The sequence below is a fragment of the Gymnodraco acuticeps genome, unplaced genomic scaffold, assembly GCF_902827175.1.
Source record: "Gymnodraco acuticeps unplaced genomic scaffold, fGymAcu1.1, whole genome shotgun sequence".
NCBI classification, from domain to species: Eukaryota; Metazoa; Chordata; class Actinopteri; order Perciformes; family Bathydraconidae; genus Gymnodraco; species Gymnodraco acuticeps.
Window position 1 is genome coordinate 1,304,079 of NW_022989890.1, and position 15,265 is coordinate 1,319,343.

Below are 15,265 nucleotides of genomic sequence, written 5' to 3' on the forward strand. Positions count from 1 at the left end.
TGATAAGCTGCTGATAAGATGTGTGTAAAAATATCCACATTTACAAAGCTATCATGAATGAAACCCATCGTTCAGCTACATTCAGCCAGTGGGCATTAAAACAGGCAGGCCATACAAAGAGAGTGGAAAAGCCTTCAAAGATAATTGCGACATTATGGGGAATACACTTTTGTATTGAGAGTTAAATGAAAAGCTAGACACTACATTTTAATTATATATGAAGCTATAGCCTATTAGCTTAGCTTAGCATTCAAAAGCACAGTAAAACCTCTATTCAAACAACATCTGCCTACGATAAGTTATGGTTTACCACTGCTTCAAGTCTTTTGCTAAACTAAAAGAGCTTAAGAATATGCTTATTTTCCCAAAATGTCATATCATTCCTTTAATTGATTGTTCCTCAGATAATAACTTCAAGAAAACTCAAAAAATGTATATCTTTGGATCCTATAAAAGGGGACTCAGTTGCTGTCAACAGTTTCTTGCTGTGATCGAAGGCCTTTTAACTTCCTACAGCTTTTCCTCAAGAAGAAATGTACATATTGTTGTTAAGATATTATAACTTTTAACATTTGACCTCTAATGGTGCAGGGTATCCCGGAGCAATGGGCCCGGCTCCTGCAGACCTCGAACATCACCAAACTGGAGCAGAAGAAGAACCCGCAGGCCGTGCTGGACGTCCTGAAGTTCTACGACTCCAAAGAGACCGTCAACAACCAGAAGTACATGAGCTTCACATCGGGAGGTAAGCAGCTTAAAAAAACTGATACATGTAAAACAAAATAACAATCACCAGTTTAAATTCTAAATGTATTTGATGTCTAATACAAAAGATTAAAATAATTTCTCTTTTTTCAGACAAGTCGGCACATGGGTACATCGCAGCAAACACTCTGGTGAGTTATTTCATATCCAAGCTTATTTGGTTAGTGTTGGCTATAACCCCAAATAATGCATTTGATTCCTGTCAAGAAGCTGGAAAATACCATTAATTGAGTATCTGACCCTTTATTTGTCAGTAAATAGGAATCAAACCACTATTTAACGCTCAGTTTTAAAGGAATCTAAATGTTGTTTATTGAAGATTTCCCTTTTTGTGGGAGGTTACTTTCTATGTCTGTTTTATTAGGAGTTGTATTGCTCCGCTGCATATCTCTCCCTCCCTAGACTGTCTGGTTTTTATAGTAAAACATTTAGAGTACAAATCATCCCAATCGGTGCACAAATCCCTGCCACATTTTATTGGAGAATCTCTCAACTCAAAGATATACTTCTTTATGATTCTCATACATCTAACATCGTGATAATTTAACAGGTAAGTTGCAATATGATGTGGCTTTAATTCAGCGCCTTGAACCTCACAGCCTCTCTCAAAATATACTACAGTAAACCTTTCTTTACTTTGCTCTGGGATTTTCTGGGATATTCCGCGTTACTCTCCAGAACGCTTATTGCTGCCTCTAATGGGCCAAATGTGTGCGCTCCTCTCTAGAGGCTTACTGCCCTCACTATGCGTCATAATTCCCTCCATCTTTTTCGTGCCAGCCTCTGATTCTGCAGAAAACAGTGACTGCTGCGACAGCCACGGCTATCCATTGTTGATTTTTCCAATCTACTCAACCAGACTTTGAACTACCCATAGAAAAGCTCCAGTGGATGCTCAGCTGCATCTAGAAGCCCCCCCTGCTGTGCTGACCTCGTTCCTGGCTCTGACCAGAGTAATCTATGCTTTGAATGCCTCGGCCTGTGCACGCTCAGCCGGGTGAAGAAGTGGATCCAAGTCTGTTCAGTGTGAGTCGCTGCCCCAGGCAAACTGCAGTGGGATCACTTAATGCAGGCCCATTGCTGGAAAGAGCTTGGACAGTGAAGGCCGAGCGGGTGTGGCAGTGATACTGAAGGGTTGTGTGAGCCCACTGAGGGCATTTTAGAGCATCTCAGCCTCAGACTGTCACTGCGCTCCTCAGCCTGCAGAGGTGACTCAGCTCTTGGCTTCAGTGCCACAGATTTCATCCTCACTTTGTTCCGCACTGTCTCAGGCAAGCAGAAAAAACAGAAGAGGTGCCAATATTTGTTCAAGCAAAATGTCACTTTTCAGAGAGAAACAATAATCCAGCAGGAGCTACCTGATGCTCTCTGTCAGATTTAAACTCCAACATCTACCAACCTGCAATGAGAGCTAATGTGTGTCTTCTGATCCTCTGCTACAATCCACCCTGCAGTTTTCCCCATCTTGTTATTAAGTATTATACAAGACATTTAGTCAGACTGAAAAGAGAGTACTATCCACTATATTAAGATCTCTTTTTTAACTTATTTGAACATCATTTTAAGCCAGTCGTTCATTTTGTAGGCCGATCAGAAACCTCACCTTGACCTTAGCTCGACCTACAATCTTTAATTGTGCATAATGGCGCTGGGAACGCTGAGCTGCATCCTAATACAAGCGCTCGGTCAGGTTGTAATTACATTTTAGATTCCAGGATCTCATTATGACTCTACATCCTGAGCCTCATTTCCATTCTAACATGCTAAATATTGTCTTCAGTGTCCACCTCTAGCAATAATGAATTAGACGTTTAGCTGGACACAAACATTTGTCTTTGATTATACAAAGAAATAAAGAAGAAATTGGTTTTCGTCTTGGTGTTTGTGCCCTGGTCTTACATGTGAGGAGTGTCCTCCGTTTAGCCATCAGTTAAGACATATCTCTCATTTCATACGAGTCCCCCTAACAACCAGGAAGCCCTGAGAGTCACACCACAGCACTTATCTGTCAGCAACACAGACAGCCTGACCACTGATCACATAGCAGTGACAGTTTGATTATCAGAGAGTCTGAGACCTTTAAATCCAGCATGGTTACTCTTTCAAGATTATACATTTTTGTGATGGATCTTAATAGAAACACTTAATTCAGTCTGTGTGCCAATCCTGCCTGTTATGAACCTTAGTAAACAAAGGAGCGGTTGGAGAACAATTGGTGTTGATTACTTAATTATGTTGGAATTATCAAGTCACAATTGATGTTTGCCATTTGTCAGATCAAGTTCTTGTTAGTTCAGTCAGGTCTAAGCTCTGTCATTGTTGGCCCTAAAAAGTTAAATAGATAAATTACATGTTATCCAAATAAATACCACAACATTGTGTTCAATAACAAAGCATCCCAGCTGGCAGTTAACTGAGAGTTGTTCAAGTCAAACTAAGTGATGGGTTTCCAGCTAAGCAAATGGACAAAGTTGAAACAAGAGCCGTTCCTTAATTAGTTGTATATGCCGGGATAATGTGTATAATGTGTACCAGACTATAATTGTGGTTTTTTAATCCATTTCCTCTTTAACATGTCAACAGGAACTTTTAATTCAGGTAACAGAGCAAGACAGGTGCATGAACAGAAATGGAAACTAGTATCATTCATTAAAAAACATCGCCAAAGATAGGTTGGGCAAAGATAGTCCTCAGGCGGCACATTGTGTCTCCATCATGTCCTCTTGTCCTGCTGGGTTTCAGGAGGAACATTTAGACGTTTAGTCCACCCCTCAGTAGCGAGACCCTGCCCTCCCCCACCCTCCCCTGAAGTCCCCTTACTCTCAAACAGTGTGTGGGTTTGTTTTGAGTAAATCCTCCCATTTTCAACCCTCACATTCAGAACCGGCTGCTGTCATCCGGGCCTCCTGTCAGCCTTAGAACCTGCAGCGCATTATTTGACAAGGTAACTCCTCCATATTACTTTCCACATAATGTATCTCTGCATTGGCCTCGAAGCTAAATTTGATCTCCTAATTCTGATTATTCCAACTGAGAAAACACATATAAATATCTGATGTATTGAAATTCTATGGGGGATGTATTTGGATCTATTAGTTTTCGATGTTACTGATGTATTCACTATCTTCCACAAGAGCACCTCTTATCCTTTTCTTTTCTAACGGACCATCTCTGAAATGGCAGGGCAGGGGCGCAGAGGGTTGTGATGACTTTCAAACTGCATGTATGAGCTCATATTCTTTACAGTTTCCAATAATGTAACGTTATAAACATTACCGCATGGCTCTGCAAAAAAAAAAAGGCTCTGCTTACATTTAGAAAGACACTCTTTCCTGCACTGCAGTCTTGGCCTTCCTTGGAGCGCTTCAGAGGCCCAGTGTGTCTGAATGGAGGACTGAGACTTTCCTTCAGACAGACCCTTTCCCTTTAATCACCAGAACTAAGCTGCACTGTTTCATTTATGCATGACGAGGCTGGAAATGGATGAAATGTTTCCACTCCATAAGAGGATGATGATCCAGGGCTAGCAGGGTTTGGATGGGGGGGGAATAAAAGCTGAGCATTAGGCATAATAAATATGCCTGAAGCTTTTTAATTTGTTCAAAGGTATCTACCATATGAAGAGGACGTCCACAGCTCATCACCATATTGCACCAGTACTGCAATGTGGTGGCATATTTCTCCTGTGTTTCTTTCAAATGCATTCTCATTGTTGGTGGCACACCTGACTTAATGTAAAAAACGCACTGGATGGCACCTCACACTTTAAATGCTAACCCCTTTAGCTCTCAGCTTAATCCTAATACTACCTTTATTATTAACCCAACTAATCCTGACCATTTTGCCCCATTCGTTTTCTTCTTTCCACAACATCAAAACAGATTAATTGTGTTTTGTTTATGTTGTTCCCATGTGCTAATTAACATCAAAACCTTTGATTTACTGTTATATAGTTTAGTCACCTTCACTACAGCTTGTGTGTGAGACAAAGTTTATATTGAAACTCACATGGCCGGGAACTTTTTTTACTGCTGGTGTGGAGTTTGCTGACTCTTACTTACCCTCCAGGGTGCCAAAACATCATCGTCAGAGCCTCCAATCGCTCCACCTGTGTCAGAAGAAGAGGATGAGGAAGAAGAGGAAGAGGAGGAAGAAGAGGAAGAAGAGGAAGATGACGACGAACTGCCCCCGGTCGTCGCACCTCGGCCCGAACACACCAAATCTGTGAGTTTGTACGGCGTGCTGAGTTGAAATCACTCTGCTGCAAATCCAAAAACCCCCCCTCTTAATTTCTTTGACTCTCCTCTCCTCGCAGATCTACACGCGCTCCGTCTTGGAGCCCAAGCCCCCGACCCCCGTGAAGGAAGTGGTGACTCCCCCAGAGTCGCTGGTCCAGCCCGACAACATGTCCAACACGATGTACCGCCACACTGACCGCCAGAGGAAGAAGTCCAAAATGACAGATGAGGAGATTCTGGAGAGACTCAGTACGTGTTTTTTTATGTTGACTTCTCCTAGTTTTAAAGGCTGCATTACAGTAGTGTCACTTTTTTATTTTCCTTTCCTACTAAGTCATTATACCCTCTCCACTGATGATTACACGGAAATGTCATTGTGTATATATTTGTATAAGCACAAATAGTCAACCGTACAATATTTGGGGTATTCGGTACGAAACTGCAGCATTTGATAAAAAAACTACAAATGATATTACATGTTTTCCTTGTCAAACAGCCCCAGAAGTCCTTAAAAAACACTTAAAGATATCATGGAGTCTTAAAAATATAGTTATCTTCCATAATTGAAGAATCTGATGTTCTTTGAATCTCAGTAGGCTAACTGTTTTCAACGCATTATTTTGTGCATTCATATTTTGTATTTAGAAAAATCGTTGCCAGAGAACTGTCAACACCCCATTTGACAACAAAATCTTATTGCACTGATTATGGCCTTTCCTTAAGGCTGGCGTCACACTGTCCCGAAATTGAAACCCGATAGACACACGAATATGGAATTGTGAATTTCGCACGAAGATGGCCCCGAACCACACACGAAGGCAACATTTACATTATATTTAAGACATACAACTGCAACGAAAGTAACAAAAACAATTATGTTAAAGTACTATGATACTGTACTGATATCTTCAGACTTTGTTCTTTACTTTATGCGTCTTTATATGTAGAAGATATTAAGTTTTCTCCGTAATGTTGTTTCCATAGCAACAACAACTTCCTGTCAACTCGCCTTCAAAATAATATATTATATCCTTTTTAGTTTCACAGAACACAAATTGGGTTGTTTACATAATATGTTTACATGATTTTGTTGTGCAATAAAACAACCCGATAGACACACGATAAAGGAAATGTTCAAATTCGGCTCTGATCGTAGCAACATCGGGCCATTCGTGAGGGCATCTTAAGCCATCGTGTGACCGCCGGTGGAGTTTCTCAGGCTCCGGCAGCAACTTCGTGAGCGGTGGCAACATCTTTGGCATGCCAAAAAATTGCCGAAGGACCTTGCGAAGGTTCATTTTCGTGTTGAATTTGTGTGTCAATGTTGCCCTTCGTAAGGCCATCGTGAGGGCATCTTGTTATCATCGGTGCCATCGGGCATTAGCCCCGATCAGAGTGAGGGCGAATGCCCGATGGCACCGATGATAACAAGATGCCCTCCCGATTTGACAAGATGCCCTCACGAGTGCCTTACGAAGTTGCCGCTCACGAAGTTGCTGCCGGAGCCTGAGGAACTCCACCGGCGGTCATACGATGGCTTAAGATGCCCTCACGAATGGCCCGATGTTGTTACGATCAGAGCCGAATTTGAACATTTCCTTTATCGTGTGTCCATCGGGTGTCAATTTCGGGACAGTGTGACAGGGGCTTAAAGCACTACCCCCTCTTTACTGACACTTCAGCCCTAGTTACCGACAGGCACCGCTAAGTACAGATCCATGTACTTAAAGTAGCTGCACTGCAAGGCAGGGTAATTCTGAAAGAGAAAGGCAGACGGTTCTGTGGTTATGTTATTTGTGTATTTGTGTGTTTGTGTGAGCGTCTCACATGACTTTGTGCACCACACACAAGCTCAATCATCATATATCTGCTCTCTCTCTGACTCAGGGAGTATTGTGAGCGTGGGGGATCCCAAAAAGAAATACACACGCTTCGAGAAAATAGGACAGGGGTAAGTCTATCTTCGTTCATAAATCGGTCGTCACAGTTATTGAAATAGAGCAATTTCAGGAGCAGTCAGTCTCTCCAGAAGAGATGCAGCCGTAGTGGGCGCTCCAGTGAGGCAGAGGGAGGGTTGAATGAACGAAATGTGAACTGTATCCTGACATGGCCATGGGACAGATACGAACTGTGTGGTTGTTATCTGCTCGGACATCCTCACTATTTCCATATTTGATCAGGAAGCTCCTGTCTGAAACAGAGATTACTGTCTATTTATTCTCTGCTGGGTCATCTTTAATTTATTAGCAGGCGGTCAGGAACTGTGGACCATGATTAATAACTTCTGACAGCACACAGGTTTATCTGGCAGCAAAACAAAGAGGAAAAACCAGAAGCCTGAATTCACAGCTGAAAGTTTTTAGTATCATGAGATACACTTCCTAATAAGGACAGAGCGGCTGCATACCATTCAGTTGACCAGCTATTGGAAACTGTACATTACTTGTGTGTGCTCATTCCTGCTAAGAGTGGTTCTGTTGTCATGGTAAAATGAGCACATGAAGATGAAGAGCCCAAAAAACTTCTACTGCCAAAATAACTTTTAATCCTATTAAATACTTGGCCTAATTTTCTCAGTGCAAGGGTATAGCATGAGCCAAAGAAGAACCCATTTCATTTTGGAAAGGATCTGTATCACAAAGCGGATACATAAGTGCTTTTTCATCTTAGCAAGGTCTGTGCTCTCCAACTGCCTTTTACGAATTCATGACATAATCGCAACTTAAAGTTTGTAAATTATATTAATTGTGAAGGCACAAAGCTGTAGTTGCGCCAACGTGATACCTTTCTCCTTAATATAACACAGTTAAATTAAGTTATAGACCAATGTGTCTGTGGTCTGACTTTTAAAATAACATCTGATGTGTTAACCTAAAATTGGTTTGATCAGGTTAGTATAGACGTTTATGGGTGTATGGTCGTGGCAACTCAAAATGATGGTGAACATATTCAACATATGGTATAAGATTCTATATAGAAAATGTTAAATATGTTACAACACTATTTAGTTTTAGTTAGAACAGTGATATGTTATGATTATTATTCTCAGAGTAGTTTTAAAACTTTGATGACATATCTTTAATGTGATTTTGATCTTATTTATCCCCAGAGCGTCCGGCACTGTGTACACTGCTATCGACATAGCAACTGGCCAAGAGGTAAGGCAGCTCTAATGTTGGTTTTATAAACGCTCGCTCACTGTATATTATTCATTTTTCCCCACTAATCCATCAGGATTTACGTTGTTCTGAGCCACAAATTCCTCGTCTGTTTTCTCAGGTGGCCATCAAGCAGATGAATCTGCAGCAGCAGCCCAAGAAAGAGCTGATCATCAATGAGATCCTGGTGATGAGGGAAAACAAAAACTCCAATATAGTGAACTACCTGGACAGGTCAGTTTTCACATGTGATTATAAGCCTGAACTCAAGGCCCTTTTATAGTTATTTTTGTCTATTGCCTCAAATATAGAATCTTAAGGCCATCACATTTGCTAAGGTGCTTTCCTCAAACTGCAGTCAAAAACCTGAAGCTTTTGTAATGTTACATAACAGATGGAAAAGCAGCAAGTCCTCACATTGGAGGAGCTGAAAGCAGCATATATTTGGGTTTTTTGCTTTATAGAGGGCAATTCCTTTAACCATTCATTGTTGCTGTCAATTACTTTTCTTTAATATGACATGAACAGGTTATTATTGCTTTTTCAGCATATATCAAATGTAGCATTTATTGTTATTCTAAATTAATCTAAGGTTATGATATCTCATCTAATGCATTACATTACATTACATTTAGCTGACGCTTTTATCCAAAGCGACTTACAATAAGTGCATTCGACCAAGGAGATACAAACTTGAAGAAAACAGAACCATATAAGTACATCAGGTTTCATAGAGCCAAAACATTTCAAGTGCTACTCAACTGGCTTTAGATAAGTCAGTCGTTTGTTAGTACATAAGTGCTTTGTTAGTATATAAGTGTTTAGTTAGTATATGAGTGCTGACATGAGTCACTGCATTGGCCAAAGCAACTGGTTTGGGGTCATTTATGACACTAAAGGATCATCTAAGTTTTTCTGATCAGTTTTCTTCCTCATCACATCCGTCTCCTCCTTCTTTTAATGGTGGTCAGCATTTATCATTTAGCACATGACTGCCACCTGCTGTTTTAAAACACAGAGAACAATTTGACTAAATAAGTTGATATAATTGTTTTAAGCATCTGTTCTTCTCAGCTCTGATTTCATTATGTTGGTCTTTCTGCTGGTCCCAGCTGGCAGTAACATGCTTGATCACCTACTGTGTCTTGTAATCGACTCTGCATCATGAAGCTCACTCACCTTTAATTCAAAATATGCAACAGCTGCTCTACGCTCTTCTTCTTAGGAGGTTTTCTTCTCATTTGTGTGCCAAATGTCACTATAACAACAGATGATTAAAGCAACAACTGAACTGAAACCCCCAACATGTGTCACTCTAAAACTACACTTTTCTCTTTGGCTTTTTATTAGTTACCTGGTAGGAGATGAGCTATGGGTGGTGATGGAGTATTTGGCCGGTGGCTCGCTGACAGATGTAGTGACTGAGACCTGCATGGACGAGGGCCAGATAGCTGCGGTCTGCAGAGAGGTAAGAAGCCAAGTTTACACATCAGCAACTCTCCTGTGGCTACACTCAGCTGACCCTTACATCTAATGTACACAGGCACTTTTAAACACTCAAACCAGCCTGGAGATAAAAAACTGTGTGTAGTACAGGCTTCATTGGCATTGGAATATCTGATTCAAACACTTTTTTCCGCTCTCTTCAGTGTCTTCAAGCCCTGGATTTCCTACACTCCAACCAGGTGATCCACAGAGATATAAAAAGTGACAACATCCTCTTGGGAATGGACGGATCCGTCAAGCTCAGTAAGTATTTTTCTTTCTAACATATACATTTATTTTTAGTGTGGTAAAGTCAAAAGCAGCATTTTTTAGATGAGTTTGTTGAATTAAAGACCACTTAAAGAAGCCCTGTTATGTTATTTCCCTTTCCTGTAGTGTGTTAGACAGGTTTTTGTGCATGTAAATGGTCTACAAATGTTAAAATCTCTAAGTTCTCTCCAGAGAGAGTTTCGTAACACAATTACATCACTATGTATAGCGCTTCTATTGGTTAGCGCTCCAACATATTGTACGTGATTAGGGTCAGCACATATCTAAGCGGTTGACCAATCACAACAGAGCCGGCCAGCTAACCAATCAAAGCAGACTGGGCTCTGGTTTCAGACAGAGGGTGAAAATGAGACAAATAAAGAGCTTTTTGAACATTAAAGCATGTAAACACAGTAGAGGCACAACATTAAAATATGAACCTGAAAATCAGCATTCCCTTTATATTAAAATAAGGGTACGTGCAAAGTGATATAACAGTTGTTATTTAATGTGATAAAGCAGACAAAGAACATAAAACTTCACTGCACCTCTCTCTTCCTCTGCAGCCGACTTCGGCTTCTGCGCTCAGATCACTCCGGAGCAGAACAAGCGCAGCACGATGGTGGGAACGCCCTACTGGATGGCCCCGGAGGTGGTAACTCGGAAGGCTTATGGCCCGAAAGTGGATATCTGGTCTCTGGGGATCATGGCCATAGAGATGGTGGAGGGAGAGCCGCCCTACCTGAATGAGAATCCACTCAGGGTAAGACACAAAGTGCAGCCACAACACGGGACGCAGGATGTTAGCTCCCCAGGGGTCATACAGAATGCATAGATATTAAATATTTAGATTTCTTTACTTCTTATGGAGGCCTCATTTGATGGTCTGCCTGACCTCTTCCTTGTTGCCAGGCGCTGTACCTGATAGCTACCAACGGGACCCCCGAGCTGCAGAACCCAGAAAGGCTCTCCTCGGTGTTCAGAGACTTCCTCAACCGCTGTCTGGAGATGGATGTGGACCGCAGAGGCTCTGCCAAGGAGCTGCTCCAGGTAACACTTTGACCTTTTGAGAACCAAGCATTGTTGATGTAAACACAGTCACATCCAGAAGGGACATTTTTTTTTTTAAAGAAATGTAAAGAAGTTCATGGGAGCTACAGGTCGCCTCTATGCTACTTAATATTCAAGGATTCAAGGCTTTTATTGTCATTTTGTACATTGCTAAAGTGTAGATATGTCACTGAAAAACGTAGGTCACAGGCTCCTCCAACAGTGCAACACAATAAAACAGATAAAATAGTGCAAGTAAATACAAATAAAATTGAATAGAATCAGAAATCAGAAATCAGAAACTGATGTATTACCAGGTAGGTTGACACGTACGAGGGATTTGACTTGATTTCATGGTGCATACATAAAAGTAAAACAAAATAAAAAAACACAGATAGAGAACTATTTTAAGAAAACTATAATAACATTAAAAAATGTTAAAAATAATAAAAGATATAGTAAAAATATAGCAGTATTTACATAGAAATAGAATGGAATAAGACTATATACAAATATATGGAATATGATATATTAGATAAATAATTGAAAACAGATAGATGTTATGGATGTTCGTTCAAAAGTTCAGGTGTTTAGCTGTCTTATGGCCTGTGGATTGAAACTGTCCCTGAGTCTGGTGGTTTTAATGAAGATAGATGAAGATTAAGAGCTCTGTTTTGCTGCTCTTTTTATGTTGTGAAGATGTCAAATCATCACCAAAAATCAACTATTTATAATTCCGAAACATCTCTCTTTTGCTCCATATATATAAATAATTTGTTCTTCTTTGTCCTCTGCAGCATTCCTTCCTCAAGCTGGCGAAGCCTCTGTCCAGCCTGACACCTCTGATTGTAGCTGCGAAGGAAGCCATAAAGAACAGCAGTCGCTAGTGCGTGCCCTCTGTCCCCACCCGAGGCTGGAGCCCTGCCTGGGGTGTGTGCGTTTCATGGGGGGCAGGGGCTTGGGTGTATGGGTGGTGGGTGACGTGACGGCACAAGGATGGAGGGTTTTGTGTGACTTACCGTGACAGCACGAGGACAAAAGACCCCCAGGCCTCAGACGTAGGACGGACATCTGGCCTTGAAGCTCTCGGCCCAACGCTGCTGAAAAGACCTTGCCTCCTTGTTTACTTCTCCAGCACTCTGTACATGTAGAGGCAGTCCATCACAAGTGTGTGGTGTGTGTGTGTGTGTGTGTGGTGTGTGTGTGGTGTGTGTGTGTGTGTGTGTGTGTGTGGTGTGTGTGTGTGTGTGTGTGTGTGTGTGTTGTGTGTGTGTGTGTGTGTGTGTGTGTGTGTGTTGTGTGTGTGTGTGTGGTGTGTGTGTGTGTGTGTGTGTGTGTGTGTGTGTGTGTGTGTGTGTGTGTGTGTGTGTTTGTGTGTGTCTTGAGTGTGTGTGTCTGAGTGTGTGTGTGTGTGGGTACCAATTGTGCACATCTGTTTATGTCATATGTCTGGTTTGGCAGCACTTGCTCCCGAAACCAAGATAATACGGTGAACAAATCCAAAAGAACAAGCTCGTTTTCAAGAAGTAACTTCCGGAGCGGAGACTGGGAAACTGACACAACTGAAGAGCCTGTGTTATCTTCGCTGCCCGGCTGTAGGCTTGGTTTTCCTTCCCTCCATGGAGCACAATCAGGCCACACTTGCACCTTTAGTGACCATCTGATGTGAGAAAGTGACTCCGGACCCAACCTTTGCCTGCATGACTACGGCTCTGTGGAGAAACACTGCTCCTCCTCTGCAGATTGTAACATCTATGTATGTGTATGTTTGTGTGAGTGTGAGTGTGTGTAGGGGTGCAGCTACAGGGGAATAAGTCAGGTATAATTTCACATGACCTAGGCCAGCTTTAAACATCCTTCATTTATCCCTTTCATATCAGTGAAGTGATACGGGTCCCATATTTTATTTAAGCCAAATTCTGTCAAAATCTCTCTTAAAGAGTCACTGGAGTTCAGGTTACCTGCAGTTCATTTCTCTCTAAAACTGGCAACATAATGGTTTGCCTGCATGTAACATCGAATTTAAAACATTTGTGACTCAACTGTAGGTCGCACAGGTACAAATATGTATACACTTGTGCTTTCTTATCAATTTCAAGTGTTATGATGTAGATAGAGACACTTGAACGCACAGTTTAAATCAACATTTGGTACTAAACACACGCAGAAATGATCAGAATAATATAAAATAATGTCAACTTCATTACTAATCCTTTTGTTGCGTACGTGCATACTGTACATGAACTGTAGCATTCATAGTGTGACAAATAGGGTTATCCATATAGCTATTCAGTTTGTGTCACTGTGACAGGCTTTGGGGGAGATAATTCAACATCTATGTTAATCGAGCCATTCTGTGTATTACATTTGACAATTAGCTATATAATAGAAATCCAAATACTGGATCAAAGACTCAACAGAAAGGATACATGTTTTTATTTTAAAATATCTATATTAAAGGTGCTTGCATACAATGGACCAGCCTTTCTAATTACATGTTTTTCTACAACAGTGGCAAACAGAAGGCTGTGTAATTATTGACCTACAGTGAGTTAAAGGTCTAATGCCGCCCATTCTCACAGTTTCCCACAGTGCCCCACGCATCCCTGTGACCTTAAACCTTAAACAGGAAGGATGACGCTTGGCAACAACATAAAGATAATACTCTGAATATACGGTATATTTATTCCAACATTGTTAGTCGGATCAGCAACTGCAACAGGTAGAAAAACATTGATTATTTAATCCATTATTTATGGTGACTTAAATGTAAAATGCAGATTCAATAAGATTATTCTCCCATTTGGAAGATTACTGTTTAGTGGTCTTACTATCCAACATTACAGAATACAATACGCAACTGTGACTATACATGATGAGGTTGAAGGCCTATCTGTTAAGGTTAAACATTAATGTCTAATGAGGAAACAGGAACCCACTGTCCTCCCGGCCCACCTGCCCCCCGTCTTCTCATGTTGGTTTTCATTCAGTGTCCTTTTGTGTGTTTCTGTCATATGATCCGTACGTTTTGTAGTGGGCTTTTGGAACGCGTGGCTGATCAAAGAGGGGGAATGTTATCCACTGAGTGAAGCTGGGAGTAGAGTGGATGCCATTTTATGATTGTACCTTATCCTAATGAGCGTTGGAAACAGAAACCGAAGAAGAGGTTCATTTTGTTGCTATCATTCCTTCCACTCTTGGTTAGCGTTTCATCTCATTCCTGTACAGAGGTTATCTACATTGTGTCGGTATTTGGTAGCTTCGTCAGGCATTTCCCATGTAGCATCCCTCTGTGTGTGAGTGTGTGTGTGTTATAGGGGCTACCTCAATCTGCACTAGAAGATGCCTCACTCGTGTTGTCCACCTTGACTTTGAGGTGCAGAGTAGCTGCTTAGTCTTATTGTACCTCCATTTTACAACAAGTGAACAGAAGGTGGAGTGATGTTAGACAGGAGGGTGCAACAGAATCCATGCATGTAAAACAAACTATACACTGTATCTCATCTTCAAATAGGTTAAGATTGTTAGGATATGTATGTATGTATGTAAATATGATGGGAAAACCCCCCTTTTTTCAGAATTACGTAACTTTAAATGACAATATTCAGGTTGCTCAATGGTATGTATCGATAAATGTTTTGCACCCTGAAAATCAAAAGAGAAAAACGAACACACACTCTGCAATCCTGGATCCGGCTCTATGGGACACACAGTCTGTCAGTACCACTGCTGAGTGTTAGTACATGTGTGTGTGTGTGTGGCTGGACTGACATGAGGCTCCGCCGGCCCCCGTTTGGCCCCCCGCCCCCATGTACAGGTCTGAACTATGAGCACAAAGGTGAATTTTGGGACAAGAGACACCGCCGACGTGCCCCTCTTCTGTGGTTGCTCCTGTACATTCCTATCTTCTGAATGTGTAAACCTGTACACGTGGTGTGAAAATTCCTCTATTAATGTGTATCAAGAGAATGGAACAAAGACAAAAAATGTTACTTTTTAAATTATTATCATTATTATTACTCTTATTATTGTCTAGCTTTGTAAAAACTGCTGATCCATCTGGCATACCTCAGCAGGCCTTTCCCCATCTTTGAAAAAGGACAAACAAGCGACGGGGAAATGAGGTTTTGGATAAACTATTTTTAATCGTGGTTGAAGCAATAGACTTTTTGAACTTTTAATTGTGCATGGCTGTGTCTTGAGTGTAACAAAAATATTGCAGTTTGGGAACTGGACTGAAATAAAAAGAGGAAGAAAAACCAGAGCTGTGTTAATGCTGGTTATCTCATGTGATTCCTT

The 15,265-nt window shown here is 41.2% G+C and overlaps 1 protein-coding gene across 5 annotated transcripts in view; it reads left to right on the plus strand.

The window, feature by feature from the left end:
• The window catches only part of LOC117535474 (serine/threonine-protein kinase PAK 3), a 51,650-nt gene extending 36,422 nt beyond the window's left edge, over positions 1-15,228 (plus strand). For 3 of the 5 annotated variants that reach the window (XM_034199966.1, XM_034199972.1, XM_034199952.1), the window contains 14 exons: positions 592-745; positions 859-896; positions 3,647-3,709; positions 4,834-4,989; positions 5,081-5,252; positions 6,891-6,954; positions 8,113-8,161; positions 8,283-8,395; positions 9,512-9,629; positions 9,811-9,910; positions 10,483-10,679; positions 10,829-10,966; positions 11,764-12,199; positions 12,367-15,228. In XM_034199966.1, coding sequence (XP_034055857.1) covers positions 592-745; positions 859-896; positions 3,647-3,709; positions 4,834-4,989; positions 5,081-5,252; positions 6,891-6,954; positions 8,113-8,161; positions 8,283-8,395; positions 9,512-9,629; positions 9,811-9,910; positions 10,483-10,679; positions 10,829-10,966; positions 11,764-11,853 — 1,452 coding nt within the window. In that variant the 3' untranslated portion in view covers positions 11,854-12,199; positions 12,367-15,228. The remainder of the gene's footprint in view (positions 1-591; positions 746-858; positions 897-3,646; positions 3,710-4,833; positions 4,990-5,080; positions 5,253-6,890; positions 6,955-8,112; positions 8,162-8,282; positions 8,396-9,511; positions 9,630-9,810; positions 9,911-10,482; positions 10,680-10,828; positions 10,967-11,763; positions 12,200-12,366) is intronic. The other 2 variants (XM_034199960.1, XM_034199980.1) reach the window with 2 other exon arrangements.
• Positions 15,229-15,265: the final 37 nt, after the last annotated feature.